This window comes from Vanessa cardui, chromosome 27, assembly GCF_905220365.1.
Source record: "Vanessa cardui chromosome 27, ilVanCard2.1, whole genome shotgun sequence".
In the NCBI taxonomy this organism is placed as follows: Eukaryota; Metazoa; Arthropoda; class Insecta; order Lepidoptera; family Nymphalidae; genus Vanessa; species Vanessa cardui.
Window position 1 is genome coordinate 5,318,388 of NC_061149.1, and position 27,665 is coordinate 5,346,052.

General features: G+C 33.9%; 4 protein-coding genes across 5 annotated transcripts; 2 read left to right on the plus strand and 2 right to left on the minus strand.

Moving 5' to 3' along the window:
- Window positions 1–168: 168 nt before the first annotated feature.
- Window positions 169–5,657, plus strand: LOC124541187 (nascent polypeptide-associated complex subunit alpha). 2 transcript variants are annotated; one of them, XM_047119049.1, is made up of 6 exons: window positions 169–308; window positions 1,063–1,210; window positions 2,674–2,795; window positions 4,322–4,540; window positions 5,015–5,176; window positions 5,417–5,657. In XM_047119049.1, the coding sequence occupies exons 2-6, from the start codon at window positions 1,093–1,095 to the stop codon at window positions 5,429–5,431; spliced, it is 636 nt and encodes a 211-aa protein (XP_046975005.1). In that variant the 5' UTR covers window positions 169–308; window positions 1,063–1,092; the 3' UTR covers window positions 5,432–5,657. The 2 variants fall into 2 exon arrangements, with proteins under 2 accessions (XP_046975005.1, XP_046975006.1); XM_047119050.1 differs by lacking the exon at window positions 169–308 and adding an exon at window positions 426–586.
- A 1,854-nt stretch (window positions 5,658–7,511) lies between these two features.
- LOC124541262 lies at window positions 7,512–9,541 on the minus strand. Its single transcript, XM_047119154.1, has 2 exons — window positions 8,013–9,541; window positions 7,512–7,564 (listed from the first exon to the last, which is right to left on the minus strand). The coding sequence occupies exons 1-2, from the start codon at window positions 8,893–8,895 to the stop codon at window positions 7,518–7,520; spliced, it is 930 nt and encodes a 309-aa protein (XP_046975110.1). The 5' UTR covers window positions 8,896–9,541; the 3' UTR covers window positions 7,512–7,517.
- Window positions 9,542–13,018: 3,477 nt separating this feature from the next.
- Window positions 13,019–23,927, plus strand: LOC124541023 (T-complex protein 1 subunit epsilon). Its single transcript, XM_047118798.1, has 10 exons — window positions 13,019–13,254; window positions 14,063–14,297; window positions 14,642–14,874; window positions 15,267–15,425; window positions 15,887–16,033; window positions 16,519–16,726; window positions 17,139–17,293; window positions 19,998–20,152; window positions 22,020–22,111; window positions 22,645–23,927. The coding sequence occupies exons 1-10, from the start codon at window positions 13,147–13,149 to the stop codon at window positions 22,779–22,781; spliced, it is 1,629 nt and encodes a 542-aa protein (XP_046974754.1). The 5' UTR covers window positions 13,019–13,146; the 3' UTR covers window positions 22,782–23,927.
- On the minus strand, window positions 23,923–27,562 carry LOC124541024 (actin-related protein 6). The gene is made up of 2 exons (XM_047118800.1): window positions 26,400–27,562; window positions 23,923–25,134 (listed from the first exon to the last, which is right to left on the minus strand). The coding sequence occupies exons 1-2, from the start codon at window positions 27,082–27,084 to the stop codon at window positions 24,635–24,637; spliced, it is 1,185 nt and encodes a 394-aa protein (XP_046974756.1). The 5' UTR covers window positions 27,085–27,562; the 3' UTR covers window positions 23,923–24,634.
- Window positions 27,563–27,665: the final 103 nt, after the last annotated feature.

Sequence of the window (27,665 nt, forward strand, 5' to 3'; positions counted from 1 at the left end):
TATTTATTCGATGTAAAGGTCGATATGAAAAAACATCTCTACATGGATGACAGTAACATTTTATTGCTAGCACTTAATTTAATAACTTCAGACAAATTTTAATACAAAAACATAAGTAATTAAAAATATTTATTTTGATTACACAATTTATTAAGTTAACATACATTTATTTTGCAAAAAAAAACATTTACTTTTTTTGTAATTTGAATTTTTTAATCATAGATTTTGTTAAGTGTCAACACATTCTTCTTGTCAAATTGAATAAAATACGGAGGTTTCTTTTCCTTCGTAAATTTCCTTTGAACGAGGTAAATAATCCGATTCTACTTAAGAAATCGCAAGAAAAAAGTGGTTTATTTATTTATACTAATGATTAACGGAGAATATTGGTGTTTTAGAGATAAATATTTTCGTTTTTGTGTGTTAATTGTGCACCCTTTGCTCCCATGATTAGCGGCGTTTCATAGAATCAATAAGTGTGATAGATTTAAACAGTATTATTTCTGTAGTGAGCAGTTTTGAGTAGAACTATTATACCCCCGATTATTATATTTAAACAAATATTGAATTCTTTGCGTACTTCTAAGTAAGTTAAAAAGGTTTTGTGTTTTCAATTGAATTGAGCATGGGTGGGAAATGACCCAATGAATAATAAAATATACGGAATATTTATCGGACTTTTTGCAATTAAATTATATTATTCACGTCCAACCAATAAGCACCTATAATATCAACCAAGTGTAATAAAGTTAGGGAACTTAATATCGTATCAAATTTCAAATTATTTTTTCGTACCTATTGCCTTTCAAATTTAATAAGTATAATTTTCAATACTAATAATCAAATAATAATGTTATAAATCATTAGAAAAAGTTTCACTTTGCTAATGCATACTTTTTAATAACGAATTTAATTCATGATATAACTTTACTATAACAAATAATTTATGCACACAAATTATTAAAATAAGTTAAATCTTATAATATGTTATTGATAATTAATTCATAAATCACATAAAAAATTTAATAAACAATATCAAATAAACTTTAACAATGTTTCCAGGAACTGTTCTGAGATTCCAAAGAAATCACAATGCCTGAACTGACAGAATTGGACAAGGCCACAGCCTCCATGACTGAGAAACGTAAGGAGGAGACCGCGTCGTCGGACAGTGATTCCGACGACACCATTCCAGAATTGGAAGATGCCGGTAAGATTTTTATATATCCCGTAATTCATTTCCTTGCAGCAGCTGGAGCATGCTCTTTTATAATTCCGTGAAGTGTCTGTCTTAATAGTGAAAGATATGTTCAGTAATCTTTATAAATATACAATAATTTATTTTTTTAATTAACAAATTATTTTGATTAAAAAAATGAATGAAAACCACAAATTGATAGTTATATACTGGTTATTTTACAAACCTCAGAGTTAATAAGTCCATTATGATATCAAATTAATACAAAACAATGGGAGAAATTACTATTGTATATATATAGTACTGTCTAATTAGTATGACATAGTTACATATTAGCATTGGTTTGGTCAGTAAAACAGTTTTTCCTAACAGTAAATTCTTAGTAATAGAATATATATAAAACTAAATTCTTGCATTGTTCACACTCATGCATATTATTCACAATTCTATAATATGCACAGTTGGTGTTAATGCATTATAACTTACTTGTTACCTGAAACTAAGAACCCAGTCTGGGTAGGATGTAATCTGATAGGATATAATTATTATGTCATAATACTTTCAATTGATTTTATGTTAAAAGATTTACTGAAGAATATTTTTATATTCTACTCTTATATTTATGTTTTCTATATTGCATGTTAGCTAAATAAAAGAGGTGTAACACATAATCATTATTTTGTAATATTACTACATACATATACATACTTTATGGTGCTTAGTGTGCAAAATAAGGAGCTAATTGTTATATGTACAAACAAAATCAAACAATTCATGTAAAAAAACAATTGTTTTGACCTTAATGTTGTAAGTAACTAAATATGCCATAGATTGTAATGAAAAGATTGCCACCAACCTTGGCTTCAAAGAAATTACTGATGTTACTAAAAAACAACATATCTCATAGGCATTGTTGCTTAATAGTATGTGATTATAACATACATACATATAGTAGGTGACATCAATCTTGATATGCTCCCACCATTAAGTGAAGTATTTTTGTTAATTAATTAATTTTTAAGCAAAACAAATGTAATTTTCCATAAGTAGGTCTCACATAGATGTAAATCATAAAATTAAAAAAAAATGTTTGCTATATTATAATACATAGAGCTAGTAACAATAGGCATAATATAAATATGTATGTATATTGTATTGTAATTCTTAAATATATATTAAATTATATTATATACAAAAAATCAACAGATTAATTTATTAGTCATTAATATTAATAATATCCATAATTGAAAATAATATACAGTCATTATACAAAGTCAAATTTAAAATAGTCTCTCCTGGTTCGTACCCGATGCAAAGCTGCCCATAATGCAGGCTGCATTTCCACACTGTACGGTAATGGACAACCTCTGCGCCAGGCAGGACCCGGAGTGACTGTCAAATCCCCTCTCTCTAAGGCGATAGCCTATTCTATTCTTAAATCAAAATACATTAATCAATGAATTAAACTTTTACAGGAGCCCCCGGTGCAGGCGGTATTACGAACCCAATCGCCGGCATTGACATTGTATCAAAGGCTAAACAGTCCCGTGGTGAAAAGAAAGCTCGTAAAATTATGAGCAAACTCGGCCTAAAACCTGTGAGTACTTTTTTCGAATTGTTTACTTCTTAAATCCTAAAGCACAGCAATAAAAATGACAAATATTCATGTAAGAGAAAACAAATGAAACAATTTTATTACATATATTTTTTATTGATACATCAGCGGTCGGCAACATGCGTCCCGTAACTGTTTTGTAAAAAAGTTGACAGGTAACATAGAAGAAATAACGTTTCAAGTGCAACCTCAGACATCACACTAAAATTGTTGCAAAATCTGTTTCCTATTTAGGTTTTTTTCTCTTATTTTAAAGCTCAAACATATAAACATAATGTAAGTATTATGTATATGAATTAAATTCTGTATCTTTTAAGAAATGTTAATAGCATTTTTTGCTATGAAATATGACTAATTAACTCGTTAATTATGGGTAGGTATATTGGGCTTATAAGGTAAATTTCATGACCTCGTGGCCCTTGCCTACCAAGAGGTTGCCAACCGCTGATATAAATGATTCTTTTCATAATTTTCAAAGTCTATGATATTAACATTATAAAACAAAGACAGATGGAGCTCTCAAAACATTATATTGAAACAAAAGGAATACAAAATCATTAATTGTAATAATAATTTTCCTCTTCACTGTATGCTCTATTATCTGCCCTTTATTTTATTATCTATAAATTTGATATGTCCATATGTTTCATAATATATGTATTAAAGATAAGTAAGTATAAATAATTATAAGATAATTTTTAAGTTTTATTATTAGTTTTTTATTTTAGTTTTATATTTACCAAAGATAGTCTTAAGGTAGTAGATATGTTGGGCAAGCACCATGGATTTCATTTGCTTTTGTGTTTATATCTTTGGTGAAGAAAATCGAAGTGGAGATTTATGTATGTCAGGTGAAATCAGCCAAATGTGTATCCATCCATTAGAAATATTGCTAGGCAAGTTTGATCCTTCCTTTAAGATAATACTGCTAACTGCCCAAAAGTGAGATTTTTATCAGCTATATATCAGCTGAAGTTTCTTTGTTTGATGGCAACTTACATGATTGATTGTTCATTGATTTATACTCATGCATATTAACAGTTTTCTTAAATTGTGTTTATAATAATTCATCTCATGATTGATTATTAAAGAAAATATAGTTTATAATCATGAGTATCCCACACTGAAACAGTATGATAGAATAAGATCTAAGACTTCTTATCTAAAATAAATGGCTTAACCAATAGGATTTGACGACCTCCCTGGTCGAGTGGTGTGTACACCGGTTTTCATGGGTACGCCACTCCGAGGTCCCGGGTTCGATTCCCGGCCGAGTCGATGTAGATTACCTTAAGTTTTCTATGTTGTCTTGGGTCTGGGTGTTTGTGGTACCATTGTTACTTCTGATTTTCCATAACACAAGTGCTTTAGCTACTTTCATTTGGATCAGAGTAATGTATGTGATATTGTCTCATATTTATTTATTATTATAATAGGACATTTATAGAATGTAACTTTGCTTTCTCTGTATGGTGAATGTAAAAATAAAAATATTTTCAATTTCATAGGTGCAAGGAGTGAACAGGGTAACAATCAGAAAGTCAAAGAACATCCTGTTTGTGATCAACTCCCCAGACGTATACAAGAACCCTCATTCCGACACATACATTGTGTTTGGTGAGGCCAAGATTGAGGATCTCTCACAACAAGCGACCATGGCAGCTGCTGAACGATTCAAGGCCCCAGAGACAGCTGCTGCTGGCAATGACACTGCTACTGCTGGAACTGTAAGTTCAACTAGATTGCATATTTAAAATGAAAACACTTTACAGGAAGTATTTCAATAGTATATAAGTATAGTAGGACACAAATTAGATGTAGCATCGGAAAATGCAATAGAATGAAAATAAAACCGATTACTGCCGATTTACACAACCAATAGAAATAGCTTCCTATCGCGCCATTCGACGCTATTCGTCGCTATAGATTCACGCGTCAGAGAAAGCAAGTGCATGTAAATCGACGCGTCAAATTGACGAATATATTAGGTCATATGATATTACAAGTTATTACGTTTGTGCAAAGGTCATATTCGCGTGAGAAATAAATATTGATCATTTGGGATAGCGTAGTTAATTCGTATGTGATCGGTTTTACGAATTTTGCCGATGCGACATCTAAGTTGTGTCGTACTATAGCTACAATTCATTTCACAAACATATAACAACAATAATTTCTAATTAAAAAATTTGCCATCACAGACAGTGGCACCAATCGCAGAGGAAGAAGATGAGGAAGGTGTAGATGAGACAGAAGTTGACGAGAAGGATGTTGAAATTGTGATGACGCAGGCTAATGTGTCTCGAGCGAAGGCGGTCCGTGCTTTGAAGAACAACCAATCTGATATTGTGAATGCTATAATGGTAAGGACTTTTTCATACTTGAAGTACTACAATATAAACATACAGCTTTTTTTATAGTTATGTATTTTTTGTATAGATAAATCTTTATGCCTAGCAATGAACCTTTAAAATATTATGAATTAATAAGTTTAAAATAAAATCAAAACTTAGAGAGTTAGTTACATATGAGTAGTAGTAATTACCATCTACAAATTGTTTTAAAACAAATAAACATACTTAATTTATATTTTTTCTTTACAGGAACTGACAATGTAAGCAGTCCCGGTGTAGTCACAAGTGTTATTTTATATGTTCCTAGCTTTAAGTCAGTTAACATAATTCAAGAGCGAGAGGGGCAATTGTCTGTCTCACTTGTGCATCAGTATATATCAATTGAATCCAAAGTCAATCTCAGCAAAGCCACGAGTATGGATTAGAAGGGATTATGGGATTGTATATAGAATTATTTACTTCAAAATACAATAAAGTATGGTAAACATTATTTTGTGTTTTTTTTTATTCCCGATATATTTATAATTGCGAAGATCTAATATTTTATATGTGGAAAAAGTCGAGGTTTCATATCTTAAGCAGTGTTGCTATGTTTGAGTATGTTTGTTAATGTTAATAGGTCAAGGGAGTGTATGATTTTTAGCGCATCTCAAAACACATTTTGGTTTTCTAAATGCATAAATTATCTTTTTAAACAGTATTAGGGAAGAAAGAGAGGCATCTGTCAAATAATAGTCACTTTTAAATAAATATATATTTCGTTTTGTTATAATTCTGAATATATAATATCGAGAAGCGTCATAATTGGTATCACGGAACCATTCATGCGAACAGTAAAGGATCAGTTGAGAAAAAAAATTGTATCCGCCAACATAAAGACAACTTCTTTCATTCATAAATTTCGGTTTGCTTTTTCGGGCAAAAACATACCCTATTTCTGCAGACATCCAAGTTTTACATTAATTAGTGATATATATGTGAAGTATTTATTTAATATATTTATCACTGTGGTAATAAAGTACTCTAAACTCTAATAATGTCTTTGTTATGTAGTGTATATGAATATGTAATAGACAATAATGCAATTGGACTATCAGTATTAAAAACTATACCACACCATTACGTTTAGTCCATGCTAAATTAATAAAAACAAAATAAGGCCTAACGTCATTTTATAAAACAAAATGAGCATTGTAAATTTTAAGAATATAATTGTTCCACGTTTATGTCCAATGTAATATGCGAAAAAAAAAAATAGAGGAAGGCAAATTATAAACTGCTGGTCTATTTAACATTAATTAATAAATAATTGCAATATATCTTTATATACGGATGAACTTGGATAAAACCAAGGTCATGTTCAATGAACATGTTCTACCGGAACCGACTACGATACACGGTACCGTTCTCGAAGTTGTTCAAAAATATGTCCACCTCGGGCAGACTCTGCGATTAGGTAGAAACAACCTTGAGGACGAGGTGAATAGAAGAATTCAGCTGGGTTGGGCAGCGTTTGGGAAGTTACGTCGAATCCTAACATCGTCGATCCCACAGTGCCTTAAGACGAAAGTCTTCAATCAGTGCGTCCTACCCGTCATGACATACGGAGCCGAAACGTGGACACTCACGACAAGGCTGGTCCACCAACTTAAAGTCGCTCAGCGTGCTATGGAAAGGGCTATGCTCGGCGTTTCTTTGAGGGATCGCATCAGAAATGAGGTTATCCGTCAAAGAACCAAAGTCATCGACATAGCCCACCGGATTAGTAAGCTGAAGTGGCAGTGGGCTGGTCATATTTGTCGTAGAACCGACAACCGTTGGGGAAAACGTGTTCTAGAGTGGAGACCGCGTCTCGGCAAACGTAGTGTAGGACGTCCTCAGGCACGGTGGAGTGACGATATACGCAAGGCGGCAGGCAGGAGCTGGATGCGAGTAGCCGGAGAAAGACCACAGTGGCGTGCACTGGGAGAGGCCTATGTCCAACAGTGGACAAAAATAGGCTGTTGATGATGATGATGATGATGATGATATCTTTAGATATTGTAATATGTGATAAAAAATATCATTCAATATGAATTAAGTTCAAAAATAGCAGCGAAATAGGATTTCATGGCGTATAATTACTATTTCATATTAAGAGAGACCAAACTTTTGACCAAATGACGATAAGCTATTAATTTTTTTATTTACTAAGAGATATATTTTTTTTAAAATGTTTTTTTTTTTTTTTTTTTTTTTTTTTTTTGGCTTTTATTTGTGCCAAAGAGGCACAGATTATTTCGCCAATGTCACGTGCGATGGAGAAGACACGATGGAGATTGATCGGTTCGGTCGAGATTACATGCTCAAATTAATTTTGAAGGCATAATAGCACTAGACGAATTGGAGACCCATAACCTAAAACAACACAACAATAATAATTACATAAAAAGTAAATAAAATAAGGCAACTACTATTAAAATGCATAACAACAATCACAAAATAATTTACAACTTAATCTTATTACGTTCAATATATTTACATAGAAATTTACAAAATGGACTAAACACAAACATTAACAAACATTCAACGTTAATAGGGCGAGGGACTTTAGGAGGGAGAACGTCATATATAGGATGAATGAGATTGGGGCAGGAGAACAATATATGGGATAAGGAACCTTCGTCTAGACCACATTCACACAAAGAGTGATCTCTAACTTTAATTTTACGCAGATGTATGGGAGTACATGCATGACCAAGGCGAATACGAGAGATAGTTGTGGTGACCCAACGATTAGCTTGCCTGTGAAGAGAAAACCAAGGTCGCCTTGGAATGTCTGGTTGGAGAGAAGCATAGAATTTACCCTTCGATTTTGATGATGCTTTCCAAAGAGAGTTCCAGGATTTATCAAGGTGAGTTTTCGCTAGAGCACACAAGTCCTGAGTAGAATTATTAAAATGCTTAGTTAGACCAGATGATATAGCAGATCTAGCGAACGAGTCTGCAGTGTCATTGCCTGTTATACCAGAGTGGCTTGGAATCCAGACTAGTAATATTTCCAACCCTTTTTGATGGCAGGCAAGCAAAGCTTCCCTGATCTTAAGAATGATAAAAAATCTTCGCCTGCTACGAAACGGATTTTCCCTAATTGCGAGCAGGCAGCTCAAAGAGTCTGTCAGAATTACAGTCTGTCTTAAGTCATGTGAATGGGCAAATAGGATTGCTTCCAGAATAGCAATCGCTTCACCAGAAAAAATTGATGTTTCAGGAGGGGATTTAAATTGGAGGATAATTTTGAATTTAGGTATCCAACAGGCTGAACCGACACAGCTATCAGGGGATATTTTAGAGGAATCAGTAAATATCTGGAGGTGGTTTGACCAGTTTTGATGAAAAATTCTTTGAAACTTAACATTTGTATCAGGGGCTCCTTTGATTAGACCAAGGTCTGTGACAATTGGAGGATTATAGACAAGAGCTCTAAATGGAGTGGAAAAAAGAGGATTAAGATTGAATCTTAATATAGGATGAGGGAGTTTTGTAAATTTTAAAAAACTGTCTAATAGCAAGGATTTACTATTAGGGCGATCGCATAGTTGGGACAGTATGTTTAAACGGGACCAGAGAGGGTGAGAGGACAGCTGTAATGATTTTACCACAAAGCGGTCGCATAAAAATTGTCTTCTCAGTTGAAGTGGAGGATCAACACATTCAACTTGCAGGGCGTTAGTAGGAGAAGACTTCATAGCTCCTATAATTATTCTAAGGCATTTATGTTGGATTTTATTGAGTTTATCGGATGCAGATTTATTAAATGGGTCTAAAACAAATAGTCCATAGTCCAAATGACTACGAACTATTGCATTGTACAGTAGTTTGAGAGAATAGGGGTGAGCTCCCCACCAGACACCTGAGACTGCTCTGAGGACGTTAATGCCTTTTTCACACTTTTTGATAATATGCTCAGAGTGACAAATTCCGTTCAGCTTGTTATCGAGTATGATGCCTAAGAATTTCGCCTTATTGACAAAGTTGATACGCTGATCCCCACAAAACAGATCAAAGACGGGGATTAACCTTTTTCGTGTAAAAGCAACTGCCTGAGTCTTATCTACTGATAAAGATAAGCCATGGTCAGAGAGCCATAGGTCAAGATAATGCAAAGCAGAGTTTAATTGCAATGTTAAGTTTTGGACTGAAGGAGATCTAAGATATAATACAATGTCATCAGCATATTGAAGAATGTTACAAAAGTTATTAACAGACAGCTCGAGATCGTGAGTATAAATGCTATAAAGCAGAGGGCTGAGGACTGAGCCTTGCGGGAGACCTTTCCAGACTAATCGGGGGGGCAGAATACAATTTTGGTATTTAACAGAAATTGATCTGCAAAAAAGCAGATTACATATGAAATGAGTCATCCTCGGAGGGATACTCAGCTGTTGCAGTTTTTGCCTGAGTACCGGAAGAAGAACATTATCATATGCAGAAGTAATATCTAGAAAAACACCCACAAGGTACTCTCCGTTAGAAAAGGCTATTCGAATGTCTGTCGTAAGAATGCTGAGACTATCAAGAGTGCTCAAACCCTTTCGAAAGCCAAATTGAGAGGGCGAGAGAATATTCCTGCTTTCCATTATCCATTCCAAGCGGTTTTTCAGGAGATGTTCGGTTACTTTTACTAATGTAGATGATAAAGCAATGGGTCTATAAGAACTTGGGTCCAAAGGGCATTTTCCTGGTTTGAGGATGGGGATAATAATTTGGGACTTCCAAGATTCCGGGACGATTCCTGCTGAGAAAAAAGCATTAATTAAATTCAAATAGACGCATTTAGCTTTATCACTAAGGTTAATTATGAAAGAGTAGGGCACGCCATCTTCCCCTGGCGACGAGTCCTTAAGTCCCTTTAGGGCTGTATGGAGTTCTGCGAGAGTAAAGGGGCTATCCATATCTTCTAATGCGGATGTTGGTTGCAACGTTAAAAAGCTATCCTTGTCTGGGACAAAGGGGGGTGCAAGCTTAGCAGCAAAATCATTAAGCCATATGGAGGGATTATTGGCATTTGGATTTTCTGAGTTGAGGGAACGACGAAATTTCTTAAGATTTGTCCAAACTGTTTGAGGTGGAGACCGGGGACTGAGGGATTCACAGAAGTTGGTCCAACCCTGCTTTTTCTTTTTTGAAAACAGTCTTTTAATTTTGGCATCAATACGCTGATATTTGATGAAATTTTGTGGAGTCATAGAGACTGTGTATGACTCTTCGGCTTCAGATCTCTGTTGGACCATGACCTTACATTCCTCATCCCACCAAGGAGGGGAAAGCAAAGTCTTTTTATTTGTATTTTTTATAGAAAAATGGGCATCAGCAGAGGACTTGATCGCATTAAGAAAAAGTTCGTAGCAGGCAACGACATTCTCATCATTCACAAAATCAGGGAGAAAGTCCAACATGGCATCAACCGAGTTAGCGAATGCTAACCAATTAGCGTTGTTGAGTCTATATTTTAAGAGTGGGCATGATTTGATGAGTGTGAAGGATCTGTTATTAAGTGAAAGAAGGATAGGGAAATGGTCACTTCCAAATGATGATGGGAGGATATTCCAAGAGATTTGTGAGGATAGGGAGGGAGATGATAGGGTTAGATCAACAGCGGAACGAGGATTCTGATTTGGGTAAACTCTACGAGTCGGCGAGCCATCGTTAAGAATGCATAAATTTACATCCTCAGCAATGTCCACCAACAAGGGAGCAAATCCATCACAGTAATAGGAGCCCCATAATGTATGGTGGGAGTTAAAATCTCCCATAACAAGAATGGGGCATGGAAGGGCAGAGAAAATGGAGAGTAATTCAGGAGCAAGAGAAGGATTAGGATGAGGAATGTAAAGTGATAAAAAAGAAATATTGAAGGCCTTTATAGCCACGGCATTGATATGCTGGCTAAAAGGAGGAAGAGGAATTTGGGAAAAGGGGACAGAGTGCCTGATCAGGATGGCACAACCTGCATACCCGTCATTTCTGTCATCCCTAAAACAGGAAAAACCCGGAATCCGAAAACGGGAACCGGGGATCAACCATGTCTCAGAGAGGGCAACAATGACAGGTTTATGAGAATTAATAAGAGAGAGGAGGTCAGGTTTCTTATGACGGACACTCTTACAGTTCCATTGAAGGAATCTGATTGGGGACATTTTTAAATATATTAAAGAGTTGAGTTAAATCATTTGCAACGTTGGACGGTAGAGGAATTTCATTACATGTACTTAGGATGCTTAGGAGAGTTTTAATTAGTAATTCTAGTAAGTTGGGATTGTTATTAGGAGGGGAGGGGTTACCAACATTCAGAGCACAACCATTTGGAGACGAGGAAGGGCAATTACCAACTATAGCTTGGTGGGCATGTTTATCATAACCCTTTCCTAGAGGAACTCTAGGGGGAGGAGAACGGAAGACGGTCTGTTTATATGATCTATTAGGAGGAGGGGTGGATTTAGACTGAAGGCTAGAGGGACAACTAGGGCTTGGCGGAGTGTACACAGGAGAGGAGAACATTTCTTTTGCAATCTCAGCGTAGGATCTGCGGACATTTGGGAAGCGAGATGCTGCCTCCATGTAAGAGATGTTATCCTGCGACATAACAATTTTTATTGATTGCTGCCGTGAGTACTCTGGACAATCTTTATCAGTGGCAAAGTGTTTACCAGAACAGTGAAGGCATGTAGAGTTTTCCTTATTAACCTCACACAAGTCACCTGTATGAGATTTTGAGCATTTAAAACATCTGGGTGTGGATCTACACTGTGTCTTGATGTGGCCATAACGACAACAGTTCAAGCAAATGATGGTAGGAAGATTGTAGGTTTCAACCGGGAGAGAGGTATGATAGGAATAAATTTTATTAGGCAGGATTTGGCCCTTAAAAGTTATAACTACAGACTGAGTTGGGATCCAGGTCACAACTCCTTCATTGACATTTTTTCGATTCAATCGTCTCAGTTTCATAATTTCACCACAACCATGAGGAAGCTCGACAGACTCTAGAAGGTCCTCCATAGACCAATCAACTGGTACACCCTTCACAAGACCCATTCTGGTAACATTGTAAGTTGGTAATGTTGCTTTGTACTTACAAAGTTCCAAGATAGGGTTATTTAAAAAGTTATTCGCTGCTTGAGCTGAAGAAAATTGTACCTCTATTCTGTTCCGGCCAACATTTTTTACCCCATCATTAACAATGGAGCCAATTTTATGTTTATGCAAGAATTGACCGAATTTTATTGCACGAATTGAGTTTCCTGCAGCTGGGTCAGCAACTTCACGTGAGACATGAACTATGAATGGGCCCTTATCGTCATTAGCGTAACTTTTAGGGCCATCAGTAAAGGCGGGATTGACATATACAGTCTGGATGGAAGGATTTGCGGTAGTGGGATGGGTGACTGTCTTCTTAGAGGAGGAATCGGGTGAAACGGAGGATTTATCCCCAGAACGTTTCCGAGCGGAAGATTTCGAACCGTCAATAACAGTTTCCAAACCCCCAGGATCGGGAGGTTCAGGAGGAGGGTCGACATCCATTTTTAAACTACTTACTTTAACTTACTAACTAATATATGTTAACTATAAAAGAAAATTAACACTTACCGAAACCGAATAATGTTAGTAAAACCCAGAAACCATATAAATTAACTATTTGCACTAAAAAATTATTGAAAGAACAACACAAAATGATTTTAATAACACAGATATCTCACTAACACGTGTGTCAACCAAAGCTAACGCAAGCGAAAAAACTTAAAATGTTCGACTAAAACGTAATAACTTTGTCTAAAAATCACTGTCATTGTATAGTTTCTGAATTGTCAGTTAATTGTCATTGTCAAACTTTCGTTATCTGTATTCTGTAGATCGTTTGTTTTCTGGATTCTTTGTGAAATGGAATCCTGTTAAATCCATTTTAATCTTATATTTGAGTTGATATAATTTTGTGAAAAATGTCCATGTTTCCAGGGACTGTTGCCTTTGACGAATTTGGTCGTCCATTTATCATATTAAGGGACCAAGAAAACCAAAAACGGCTAACCGGTATCGATGCCTTAAAGGTATATTTTATTCAATATTTTTATATGAAATATCAATGTATTTACTTAATAAAGCTTTACTCACTTAATTAGTATATACACAAATTAAAATATAATTTATTATACTATTTAATAGGGATATTACAACCTATAACAATAGTATCCGTATTAATTTGTCTTTTTTTAAAGATTTAAGTATAAATATAATGTAAATACTAATATTTCTTGATTATTTATGTTAATTGACACCCGAAAAGGTATAACTTTTGCTACAATTCTGTATAGTTACTTTAAAAAATTGATTTAAAATATCAGATGGTGAGTCACATGATGACCAAAAAGTACGAACTGAGTACAAGTCGGGACTGATAACTTTTAAGTCTTTTTTATATAAATCTAAAAATATGTATTTTGTTCTAAATTTAAATTCGTAAAATGAACGTATTGTATGTTTTTTTTTTCTTATAATATGTAAATAAATTATATATAATATTCTAGTATTGAAATGATCAACTTTTAGATATTTCACAATTCAAAACATTATTTCTATTTGGGTAGAATTTGTAAATATAATTAACAATAAACATTGATTATAAAATATTATTCTCTTAGAAGGAAATTAGAAAAAATATTACAATTTTTTTTTATAGAAAGCCCTATAATCTCTAAGTTGTAATGGACACCAATGATGATCATAAATACACGTAGTGTTTTGATAAATAATGAAATCTTCCTTGGCTGTGTCTGAGGTGGTCCATAACATAAAACATTTAAAAAAAAAAATCACAAAATATATGATTATATTGAAATGTTCAATCTACTCTTACAGTCGCACATTCAAGCTGCTCGGCAGATTGCCAGCATTCTGCGCACATCCCTCGGTCCACGAGGTTTGGATAAAATGATGGTGTCATCAGACGGTGAAGTTACAGTCACCAATGATGGTGCTACAATCCTTAAATTGATGGATGTGGAACACCAGATTGGAAAGCTGATGGTACAGCTTGCACAAAGTCAGGATGATGAGATCGGAGATGGTACAACTGGTGTTGTTGTATTGGCTGGTGAGTCTATTTTACATTAGAAGAAATTACTTTGTAAACCTGTAAACTTTATCTGTAATTCATTTTTATGCTATCATATGTTATATATAGAAATAGTGCTGATATAAATATTATATTGAGCTTTTCTTCTCACTAGAGACTGTTTTTTAAAACTGCATAAATTTAAAATTTTGTAAAGTTCATGTGGATTTGTTTTGATTATTATTCAATGTTAATAGTATGTTTGATTAAAACTATTTATAATTTTATTCATAAAATTCATTGACATCAAAGATCATACATATATGCACTCTTATTATTAATTATGCATAATATACATTTTACAAAACTTATTCATTTTACAGGTGCACTTCTGGAACAAGCCTCTAACTTGATCGACAAGGGTATCCACCCCATCCGTATAGCAGATGGCTTTGAAATGGCAGCAGCTGCAGCTCTAGCGCACTTGGATGGTATCAGCGAGGCTTTCCCGGTTAACAAGAACACTAGGGAACATCTCATTAAGGTCGCTATGACCACACTTGGAAGCAAAGTTGTCGTCAAGTGTCACAGACTGATGGCTGAAATTGCTGTTGATGTGAGTGAATTATACATGTTTATTAATTTGTAGTGCAAAATTGATATATGAGGTAACCATTGCATTAAAAAAAGTAATTAAAATAGCTTATCGTATACCAAATTTAAATATCCCAATAGTAGGATTTACCAGTCTGATCTACAGAACAGTTAGTTCATTTATTGGGATGGTTTGTAGCCCATATAACATCACAGTATAATCAGTGGTTGTTGAGCAGAGCTGTTTAAAACTATTTGGAAGATTTAATAAAACAAACATATGTCATTAAAATCATAGTAAACCTACTACATGTAAATAATAATCTTTCCACTTTACACTTTTCAAACTATAAATTTTTCACACTTTATTACTTTCAATTTTGATCCAAATGTTATACTCAAATATCTTTTCAGGCAATTCTCTCAGTAGCAGATCTTGAAAAGCGAGATGTGAACTTTGAGCTGATCAAAGTGGAAGGCAAAGTTGGTGGACGTATGGAAGATTCCATGCTGGTTCGAGGAGTAGTGATTGATAAAACAATGAGCCACCCGCAGATGCCTAAAGTTTTAAAGGTTAGTTTTAAAAACTTCATTCCATTGTTAGCTTTTTATTGTGCCAACAGAGAACATCTGCTTATGCGTGTTGAACTAAAAATAAATATATATGTACTTTTTGCAAGAGATCATATATAAAACAAAATTTTTGCGAATTTAGCCTAGAATAAGATTTTCGCATTTATAACAGTTAAGTAATAAAAGCGTTGCGCTTTACGTGATGTCATTTTAGATGTTATATGACGTTTTTCATTAAATACTGTTTTTGGAATCATGCTTAGGTTTGATGTGAGTGAAACTTATTGTCTATATTTGTATGTTTTAAAAAAAAAGAACTGACTCACTCTACTGTGTACAGTCATGACTTTTCGTTAGTTTTAAGAATATTATTTCTATACAAAGACTTCAGTTTGGTCATTTATTTTATATATACAAATTGTACCATTTAATTCATTGTAAAATTTTATTCTTGCCTACAGGATGTGAAATTAGCTATCCTCACATGCGCGTTCGAGCCCCCAAAACCCAAGACCAAGCATAAGCTCCATGTTGGCTCCGCCGAGGAGTACAGGGATCTTCGCAAGTATGAGCATGATAAGTTCTTGGAGATGGTGAAGAGAGTCAAGGTCAGTATTGCATTGAACTAAAAACAGTTTACTATTTAAAAATTATTTTGTTAGTTATGCTACACTATACTACAGTCAATGATGTTCCAGTAAACAGATATGTCATTAACGCGCAAAAAGTGAAGACTAGAAAACGTCCTAATTGGGACGTTTGTCTTTAGTCGTTATCATCATAAATATGCCAGTAATACGTTATAATACATCATAATTATGTAGTAATACGTTTTGCGTAATTAAAACATCTAGTTATCCCTTTTACTTATTGTTTTTATCAAGCTATCCTTTTTACTTGTAATGAAATGTAAAATAAACGGTCCCCGGCGCGGCACACTTTTTTCTGTTGTTTAGTATGGGTATAACATATCTGTTTATTAGAATATCATTGACCTACAGTCCTTTAGTTATAGAAATAAATATTACAAGAGCCATAAAAGATTAATGATTAAAAAATATGGTTAAAATTAATTTATAAATTTTTATTACAGGATGCTGGGGCGAATCTTGCGATTTGTCAATGGGGTTTCGACGATGAAGCTAACCATCTTCTTCTGGCAGAGCAGCTCCCAGCTGTACGTTGGGTCGGAGGTCCTGAAATGGAACTGATTGCTATTGCGACTGGTGGAAGAATCGTACCCCGGTTTGAAGAGCTTACTCCAGACAAGCTTGGCTCTTGTGGACTCGTAAGGGAGCTTAGTAAGTACCTTATATGTGTATATAGAAGTTGAATGATTTTCAGCTGTAGTATTAATTTGCTTAATATAAGTTTTCCTGAGTAACTAAAATGAACTTGTGCACAAATAATTATAATGTACCCTCACTCTCTTTGTCAAAAAGATACGATTGTCACAGTGCTGTTATGATTTTCATGGCTATCCATTTCGTTTCTTCTCCATTGCACGTGACGCTGCCTATATAAGCAAAAAAAAACAAAAGTGGTTCATGGCATTTCTATGACATGTAAAACCATATTAGTTAGTCGCTACACTCATAAGATGTAAAACCATATTCGTTAATAGCTACACAATGTGGTAAAAATTTTATTCGACAAGGTAACAAGGTAAGTTACATTTTTCAGATTATTTAATCTCTATGTCTTTTTCAACAGCATTCGGTACATCTAAAGATGAGATGCTGGTTATCGAGCAGTGCTCCAACTCTCGTGCCGTTACGGTACTGGTGCGCGGTGGTAACCGTATGATCGTTGAAGAAGCCAAGCGCTCCGTGCACGACGCCCTCTGCATTGTGCGCAGTCTTGTGCAGGTTAGCTGACGACCACTTGGAATCACTTATATTCACTATACACTATATATTATATCGATACCAACAATTTATACTACGCTAACTCGAGAGTGTGCGTAATAATTGTTAGCATAATTTAATTCGATTGATTTCAAAAATTACCTTTAGTGAGTGTTTTATAACATTTTTAACTTGATTAATTTTGTATATTTCTTTAAGATTTTTTTAATATATATGAAATAAAATTTTAAGCGACTTTGTATATAAATACGATTTTCACTAAAATGCGACTTAGTGTAGTATAAATTGTCGGTGTCGATAATAAACATGTTTATTTACACCTGGTAAGTAGTCACATTCGCACATAGACATTATTTATATTTTTTCAAGAGAAAACTGTAAGGATCTACTAATTATAAACGCAACAAATGTTAAATCAAAATTTAATATTGTCCCTAGTGTTCCTGTAACTTTTAAAATAAATCACAGCAATGTAAGTATGCCTTTGAAAAAAAAAAACATGACTGACTGAAAACAAGGCTCTATCACATGGCAATCCTTTTATAGCAGTTATGTTATTAGTGTTATAGTACAAACTACTACTGTCAAAGTTAACCTTTGACAGTAGTAGTTTGAAATGTTTTTTTCCGTTATCAGGATATGTTCAAATTTAAGTTGTTACCTTTCTGGTGGTGGGGTGTAAAGAAACAATATTAGGTTATAAAATTTTTAATGCACAGTAACACAGTATTGTAAACAACCAATTACTTAATTTACTCGTTACGTATGTTACTTCTTATAATTACTATTATATAAAACTATGCCAGCTAGACTCAGCGTGGGTCACTTGGGATAAAAGGCAAGTTTGAAAATTCAATATAATTCAATGCAATTCAATATAAGGTTGAAAATTAGGCGCCACTGACGATTAAATTAGTTGATGTGGTTTGAAAGAATACACCGTTCGCCAGACCGGTGTAAACGAAATTTATAATATAATTGAAAGGGGGTACATCACCAAAGTTTCCAGCTACACGTGGATACCGACAACAGCTTAGGGAACAGGCCTGCCGTCCTTGGAGTTGCACCAGCCACTATCTGGGCACACTCAACCAGGAACCTGGAGCTGTTCACTCTTAATATTTCCATTCGAGAAGTCCACGTGGTGGGTAAATCCGATTAAAAAAAAAAACCTCCTGTAATACGAAATATACAGGTTCAATAAGTTAAGCTAATAAGCAAATGATAAATACCTTTAACGAGAGATGTAAGCACGAATTTACCTTCTGGAGGTTCAAAGTCCTGCTTACACAAATTGACGATCTCAACTCCGGAGAACCATTTCAAAGGGTCACTGGAAACCACAATTTACACATGACTACGACTTTTCGAATTGTAAACCAATGCATTTAATCAAAAACAAGAATTAAAGACTTACAATTTCTTACGAGTCGGTAAACATGATATAAAGTTCTGTCAAACTTCAAAACTTCATTGTTAATATTAATTCTGAAAAGATAACTGCTATTAAAGCACTGAATACTAAACAATCACAAATTAAGAAACTCAATTATTAAGACAACTCACCGATATATTCAGTATATCGAATTAGAATTTGGATTCGGTGTGAAGCCGATAGTTCCAAAATTCAAAAAGAACGAAATCGAAAGTTCACGAACCTTTGAAAGGTTAGCGAGTGTGACCAGTATCACTACCAAAATACCCTTAATGAAAAAGGAACCATATCCATAATTAAATCAAGGAAATAATTATGGAATAATTATTAAAATTAAGGAAAGTCAAAAATGAGGCAAAGTAAATTTATCATAACTAGACTCCGACACCTACATCGAAGAACTAACCTTTAAACTGGAAGACAGCTATTAAATTAATCTGAAACGATGTGAAATGACATCTAATCAAATTCAGCAAACGAATTAGATGATTAAAATCTTATTTTAATAATTGTTTTAATTCACCTTTAAAATAAATGTAATTTATTTTATTAATTAAAATTTTATAAAATGCCAAGTTGAAGCGTTATACTAGCAACACCGACATAAATTAAGTGGGAAATGGGTCAATGGCACGGAATTTAGCGCATTGACACTTTTTTGACGTTTTATATAATTATAAAAAAAAGTTAAAATGATGAAAATAATTTTTAATGTAACAAAGTTCAAAATTTAATATATACTAGAAGTCGCACGCGGCTTTGCTCGCGTTTTAGGGTGTTGATTGGTATGTTTGGTAAAGAAAGTAGCCTATGTCTCTCCTTGGAGTTCAAGTTTGCTTCATACCAAATTTCATCAAATTCACCTCAGTGGTTTCGTCGTGAAAGAGCAACAGACAGATAGGACAGTTTTCACATTTATAATATTAATATAGTGTAATTTCTGTAGTTCGCGATGGCCAAAATAATATTATCGTTTTACAATGATGCTCCAATCTCTCTATCTTTTGTTAGAATGCCACGCTATCGTCCAATTGTTTTCTAATGACAGCTCAATCATATTTAAAATAAGAAATAGTGTTACATGCCAGTGTTAAATGCTATGCCATATAATAAAGTAAATTCAATAGCCCCTGCTATATTAATAATGTGATATAAATTATGATATAGAATCAAATGTCCTAACACCGTATTGAAATCTAAGGTTACTCTCGTAACAATAGTTTAATTAAGTATATCTGAAATGTAACTTTGTAATTTGTATTAATTCAGGACTCAAGAGTCGTGTATGGAGGTGGAGCGGCCGAGGTGTCGTGCTCTCTCGCCGTAGCCAGAGCCGCCGATAAGCTGTCTTCCCTCGACCAGTATTCCTACAGAGCCTTTGCTGATGCATTGGAGGCTGTTCCTCTTGCACTGGCTGAGAACAGGTAATTTATTGACCAGTGTAACTACAGGCACAAGGGACATGACATCTTACTTCCCAAGGTTGGTGGCACATTGACGATGTAAGGAATAGTTAATATTTCTTACAGCGTCATTGTCTATGGGTGATGGTGACCACTTACCATCAGGTGGCCTATATGCTCGTCCGCCAACCTATACCATAAAAACAAAAAAAAAAAAAACAATTGTTGTAAAATAATAGGCTATTTGACTGGTTTTTAAAATCCATTTTATATTATTTAGTAGAGGTTTAAGGAACCCAATAAAAGTTGATTTTTTTATTTCTAGTACATACAGTGTAAACTCCATGTAACGTCACTCGATTTAACGGCAAACTCTCTAAAGCATCGAAATCAATTGGTTTTAGTTGGTTTAGCTTGTATTCCATACAATGATACACTCTACATAGCATCACACCCACTCTCAATAACGACAAAAATTGAGAAATAAAAATTATTTTTTTTCCTTTTAAGTTGCTAAAATTAGAAAAAACTGCGCATCTGTGTACGTTCTTTTGTCGCTTTATTATTCTAGCCCTCAATAAACTCGAATGTCGGCACCACACATTAGGAACTTTCTAAGAAATTCGTTAATTTGTTTACAAATTGGGATTGCTTGCACGTGAAGACTGTGACCATGCCTAATAAGTAGGAGTCACGGATTGCAACGTTATCATATGTATTCTACGATTGATGAGGTGGAAACAGAACTTGAGTTTGATAGCGACGACGACCTTCCATTAACTGAGTGGATTCAGCAGGTCAACATGGCAGGAAATACGGTAAATTTTCAAATCTACATCGAATTAGACAACTGCCTGCTTACAACGGCTTCACTCACAGACATAGAAATTTTGGATTCAGTGAGAAAAAACTGAGGTTCAAGAATAAAGAGATGAAGAAGATGAGACGGATGAGCTTGAGCCTCCGCCAAGCGTTAAAGAAGTTCTGAAAGCATCTAAATTACTTCCTTTATATAAGATATAAATAAAAAAATTAAAAATATACAACAAAATTGGTCGTGCAGCAAAAGGCGTCAGACAAAAATATCAGAGTATACGCAATAGCGTTCAAATAAGATATATATATTTTTTGTACATAACTACTAACAATAGACTAAAATAAACTTTTTTCCGAATTCTGATTTTTCTTCTCTTCATTTAACGACCACTCTTTATAACGCCATAAAATGCACAGTCCCTTCAGTGTCGTTATATAGAGTTTACACTGTATTTGCCGAAAAATATCATATTAAAAATTCCACATTTAAATAACGCGCGAAAACGCTACTTGGACAATATGGCGCTGCAATGGGGTCGGTGACGTCACTTTTCTGTATTTTAATCTGTGGTACTTATAGTAGATAAGCAAGGTTTACAAGAAAGTGACTTCACCAAAAGCCCGGCCAATAAGGAGCGTTTTGTGTCACGTGACAAACGTTTGAAAAAATGCATTTTTATTTATGGATTTTTTAATAAATTAAGTATTATTTTCAAGATTTGTTAGTAGATAACCATTTTTAAACTCATAATATACACTGATTACAATAATTCACAATTTATTTTTCGCATTGTCAAATAGCCTATTTATATTTTGACTATAAATTAATTTCTTTACTACTGAAAACATGTAAAAAGTTAGTGAAGGTTGTGTTTTGCAAACCATCTTTGAATTTTCATGACCTTGATTTCTTATAAAAAACATTTAACATGCATATCAACCAATCTGCATTAGAGCATCATGGTGGTATGGGCTTCAAATACAAAAGTAGACAGCAAGACCTGCAGACATTTAAAGACTGTTTGTTCTCTATTTCTTTTTTCCAATGTTGAATTTATTTATTTGATTGCAGTGGTCTATCACCAATCGACACTCTGTCTGAAGTTAAGGCAAGGCAGGCTGCTGAAAACAACAGCAATCTCGGTGTTGACTGTATGGGACATGGTGAGTAGTATTTCAAATAAGTGTGACAACACAAGGCTGAACAAATAATAATAATGGTTTTGTTCAAATTAACTATGTAATTACATTATTCTTACATTTGATTTTATCAAAAAGCTTTTACATAAATTAGGATGACTATCTCCATGGTCGAGTGGTGTGTAACAACGGTTTTCATGGGTACGCCACTCCGAGGTCCCGGGTTCGATTCCCGGCCGCGAGTCAATGTAGATTATCATTAGTTTTCTATGTTGTGTTGGGTATGGGTGTTTATGGTATCGTCGTTTCTTCTGATTTTCTATAACACAAGTGCTTTAGCTACTTACATTGGGATCAGAGTAATGTGCATATGTGATGTTGTCTCATATTTATTTATTAATTTATTTAATTTCTTACGTTTATTTAAAAAATAAAAGCATGAGTTGCTTTCATTAGACGTATGCCTTAGTGTTTAAGAAAATCTATATTTCAAATCCATGTTATATATAAAGTTTTCTTGTGTAGTAACTTTTCTTTATGTATATATTTCCTTCCAGGATCAAATGACATGAAGGCAATGAATGTTATAGAGTCGCTCCACTCAAAGAAACAACAAATAGCTCTCGCAACACAGCTTGTCAAGATGATTCTCAAGATCGATGATGTACGTTCACCGGCTGATGGTATTCAGTGATGAGCTTACAATTAAATGTAGCTTTATTCTAATTAAACAATAATATAACATTTGTAAAACAGAAACGTCTTAAGTTTTATTCATATATTCAGATCCAAGTTGAACGCAGTCTTAAAATATATCTACGTAAACAAAAAAACACTTAAATTTTAGTGTATATGGCATGTATGTAAACTTAGATGTGATTAAATATATATTTATGGTTAATTATATATTTTATACATTCTATATTCAAAAATTTTTGATCATAAATATATATAATGTTTTTTACAAATGTAATATTATAACTTTAAGTAGAATATATGCATACATGTTGGGTTAAAATATCTAGCTTATAAGGTACTATGTACTGTACTAGTTAATGTTTTAATTTAATGTTTATTTTAATATGTTCGGTATTAATAAGCTTTGATCACAAAATATTTTACTTTCCGCAGTAAAGATAACTGCTAATAAATGAAGCATTAATTTGAAATTTGTTTTAAGTCTTTATTAAACAGTATTTTTTAAAACCACTGACAGCGCTGACAACACTGATGACCCTTACATTCTTGATCACTAATATAAATTTTCTTGCTTTAGTACTTGTCAGTCAAAAGTTCATGAGAATGATTGAACAGAAATTTGCACATGCCAAAAAAAAATTTTGAAACAAAACAATGTAGTATACATTTTATTTGTTCTACTGTATGGATCGAATAAATATTTGATTTAATATCTTATTTGTTTATTATTATATATGGCCTTGATCGAATACTCCTCTAAATTGATTCATATTTAACACTTTCTGGGGTGGTGTATGCCTAGAGACGTTAGAAGAAATATTTCTATTACGTCACATGTACTGCTAGAACAACTTCTATGTCACAAAGAAGTTACTTAGAAGTCTGTCTTATCACAAAACAATTATTAATATTGGTTATCTGCAACATAACTAAGAATTCCATCTATTAATATAATTGAGCAAAGTAGAGAAATACAATATTTTTGCTAATGTTATCTTTTACTTATAAACTCTGTGAAAAATTATTAGTAATAGCTGTGTTTGACTTGGATTCGTCACATGCATTTGTTTGTTGAATTGAATTTTATGAAATGTTTCAAGAATGCTTTGGTGCACTAATAAATTAATTGAGCTAATATTAATTATTGGTTGTTTTATTTATTTCCTTATTCTCTAAGACTAAATACTTAAAAATACCGTCCTTGTTACTGAAGGAATTTTGTTAATATTAAAATTATTGTCACATAACAAATGTATGTTGTTAAAAAGCATAAATAAAAATCTAAACATTATCATGTTTTTATGAAAAAATTACTTATATTTCTTAATTTTTACAGAATTAAAGATAATTCAATGTCCAACTTTCCATTTTAAAACAGGACCGCTGCTAGCCTTTACGTTTCTTAGAGGCATTCTTTACATATTCTTGATTCTATACTTTTCCTTATCTCTTTGCTCCGGTAGGACAACGCCTGCCGCCTACAACACTCATTAAATTGAATAAATACTGCAATGCGTTGGTGATATTTGCTGACGTCATAGTTCCTGCTTAGATGGCGGGATGCGTCATTTTGGTACCTTACTTTTTGAGTTAAATCCTGAGGGTATCTTCAATGATCAAAATTGGTTTGTAGTATGAATTTCACTATATTCATTGTATTCTATTAATTTGAATATTGTAAGACCATATTGTATTAAAAATGTCATTATTGTTAGTATCTCTCTGTGAATTCCCGCCATAAATGCCAAGCCCAGACCTGTTTTGAAATAACCCACTCCTACATTTCAACCAACTAGTGTTTAACGAGCAAAGTGTCTACTCCGAAGACTTCCTTGCTCGTTTACGTCGTTATATATCGAATCTTTCAAACGCCAATGCCTTTCCTTCTTCTTCATATTCCTCTCTAGTCATACAGAATGAGTAGAAATCGGGATCCCTGAACATCAATTTCCCCCCTTCCCATGCATAAGTTACGGGATTCTCCCCCAAAGTGACATTAACCTCAAAATGATCCAACGCGAAAGCCCTAACTTCGTTGAAAACTCGATCACGGAAACCTGGAAAAAGTGTGTTGCCACCATACAAAACTATATTTTCCAGCAAACTTTCCTTATTTTCTTCTGGACACCCCTCAATCGAATGCATTATTGCTTCTGGTATCCCCATTTGCGGTATTCCCACATCTGAGGGCCTGAATAGAAGCTCTGGTATAGAGAAACGTTCATGATTTAAACGTAATGTCTGTTGCTCAAGGTCCTCATCAGGTTTGACAATGTCTCGAAGGTAGCCTCTTCTTATTGTTGTGTAGTCTGGCAAGACGTAATCTTTTACAATTGTATTACTTGATCCTGAAAAAAGAATTAATGTAAAACATTGATCGATACAAGATTATGAAAATACTTTTTACTCAAGTCATAGTCAAATCTTAGGCCCAGCACACACGGCGCAACGCATTTGCAACGAAACTGCGACTTCTAGTTACTTTTGAGTTTCAGCCATAGACTCCTTTGAGAGACCGCACACGACGCAACCTGTATGAAATTGGTTGGAAACGCGTTTCAAGCCAGTTGCATTGAAACCGGCGTGCAGGAAACTCGTGTTTGCGTTTCTTCGGATTTCGCGATTTTTTTCATCAACAAAATGGCATACGATAACAATCCATGAATTTTCTATCAGTTTCTTGCAATGCTTTGGCAGCCACAAACATACGACAGTTGATATTAATATCAATGTAGGGATGTATCCACATAGTTCTTCTTTTACGCCTTCTCCTTTGTCGAAGATATAAATACATAACCGCAACTTCTTCATCACTTGAACTAGACATTTTGCAGACTTCTATTCTCTCAGAAAACCGAACTGATTATGAGCCGTGAGGTTGCTGCGTGTGTGGAAATCGATTGAAACGAGTTTCAAACTAATAATTTCAGAAGGGTTTCGTTGCAGTTACGTTGCAGTTGCGTTGCGCCGTGTGTGCTGGGCCTTAGAGTTGATGAAGTGTGTACTGTTGTTTTGCATATACTTCGTATATAAATTATTTTTTCAAAATAACATGTTTAAAATAATTACAGGATAGGTACCTTTTAGTTTCATAGCAAACAGCTATCAGTTCTAAAAATTAACCAGCACAGAAACCCAAGATTGTAGAATAATTTTGTGTAATAATTATCTGATAGAAAGTATGTTATTAATATTGATGTTAACAGAACTTTATTGAGATTATTTTATTGAATATTTACAGAAATCAAAACAAATCATGATTCTGATTTGTTTTTTGTATGAAATAGGTGGTCAGACCATAAATAGGCCAACGGATGGTTAGTAGCTACCACTGACTATATACATTGGACTGTTACAATTATTAACCATTCCTTAGTTCTTACTTCATTATTAAACTTACAAGCTTGGGTAAATGTATGCTCATCATGCCTGTAGTTAAACTGGTTTGCTCACCTTTCAAACCAGAACATAACAATATACATATTTATTGGACTAAATGTACTTTAGTAAACCCAATTTGGCATTCCAACTTTAGTTGTTAGTTACCAATAAATGTGCACTGTTTACATCTGAATATTCTTATGTTATTTAAGACGTAAATAAATTGTTATACCTTTCCGTCTTGCTATTTCCATGTCAGCCATAAAATCTTGTGAAACAAAACAGGAGTCCTCTTTCGCCTGATTGATTACATAACTTTCTTCCATAACATTTAACTGCCGATATGACAGAATCTCTTTCAAATGGTTTGTCAACACTTTCCCACCGACATCTATCCTTCGTATACCGTCCTTATATTTTTTACCTTTAATATATGGTACTATATATGTGTAACTATAACCCGAATCAACAACAACAGTGCATTCATTATTATGTGTCTTCCTATAGTGATATTCAGCTAAATCTGTTGCATTTATACGCAGTAATGATTGACACTCATACTCCTCAAAGAAAATTTCTGTTATAGCTTCTTGTATTGACGAAAAATTGTATATGGGTTCCGTGATAATCAATGGAGTCTCACTAAAGTTCACTGGACAACATTCTTTGCTAAATATGAAGTCCCAGATGGTTTTCTGGGTGTCCCAATTAACAAGGAACCCTTTTTGAAACGGTAAAATGTAGAATAAACCTGACGCATCACGACATTCTTCAATTTGCGATCCGATGAAAGGGCGCCGTCTTTCAGATTTAGCTTTCATTATACAGTTAGGGACTACTTTCGGTTCCATTGTAGAGAAACCAGCTTTAGCTGTATAGGCTCCATTGTCCAGGATATAACAAGAAGATTCGCTCATCGTTGAGGTTACCGGTTACACAGTTTTATTCCTATTATCGCCACAAACTTATTTACTTTTACATTACAATATAATATTATGTTTACAGGCAATACATTATTACTTCTTTCTACTATATCCTATTATTTTAAGATCATTTTATTTGATATTCATTACAAACAAACACAACAGTAACTTCGGCGTCCACTGTCAAAATATAAGTGACATTTACTTTTAGGGATGTGTGATTGTTTATGGATAACAGATAATAATAACGCTGTTCTCTGGTCTCGTGGTTACTACGATTAGAGTCACAATTTTTGAAGAACCTTACTAAATATAAATGAAGCAACAGAACGCACGACAGATATTAGTGAAATATTCTAGTTAATATAGAAGCTTCTAATAGACTTTATAATATCTAATTGATTACGTTTAAAAAATACGCAGCTCTTAACGAGAAGAAACGTAGTGTGTAATGTATTATATGATGGCATACCATTAATATATTCTTGTATATTGAATTCTAAATATAAACAAATTATAAAAATTGGAAAAACAATTAATTAGCAAGGATACACAAGAAAAAAGTAATTCATTTT

Coding starts and splice junctions, on each gene's coding strand:
- LOC124541023 (XM_047118798.1), top strand. CDS start 13,147: ATGTCCATGTTTCCAGGGACTGTTGCCTTTGACGAATTTGGTCGTCCA. Junction 13,255..14,062: donor CCGGTATCGATGCCTTAAAG/GTATATTTTATT, acceptor CTACTCTTACAG/TCGCACATTCAAGCTGCTCG. Junction 15,426..15,886: donor AGATGCCTAAAGTTTTAAAG/GTTAGTTTTAAA, acceptor TCTTGCCTACAG/GATGTGAAATTAGCTATCCT.
- LOC124541187 (XM_047119049.1), top strand. CDS start 1,093: ATGCCTGAACTGACAGAATTGGACAAGGCCACAGCCTCCATGACTGAG. Junction 2,796..4,321: donor GCAAACTCGGCCTAAAACCT/GTGAGTACTTTT, acceptor TCAATTTCATAG/GTGCAAGGAGTGAACAGGGT. Junction 4,541..5,014: donor ACACTGCTACTGCTGGAACT/GTAAGTTCAACT, acceptor TTGCCATCACAG/ACAGTGGCACCAATCGCAGA.
- LOC124541262 (XM_047119154.1), bottom strand. CDS start 8,895: ATGAAGTCTTCTCCTACTAACGCCCTGCAAGTTGAATGTGTTGATCCT. Junction 7,565..8,012: donor AGCATCATCAAAATCGAAGG/GTAAATTCTATG, acceptor GTGTTGTTTTAG/GTTATGGGTCTCCAATTCGT.
- LOC124541024 (XM_047118800.1), bottom strand. CDS start 27,084: ATGAGCGAATCTTCTTGTTATATCCTGGACAATGGAGCCTATACAGCT. Junction 25,135..26,399: donor GGAAATAGCAAGACGGAAAG/GTATAACAATTT, acceptor TTCTTTTTTCAG/GATCAAGTAATACAATTGTA.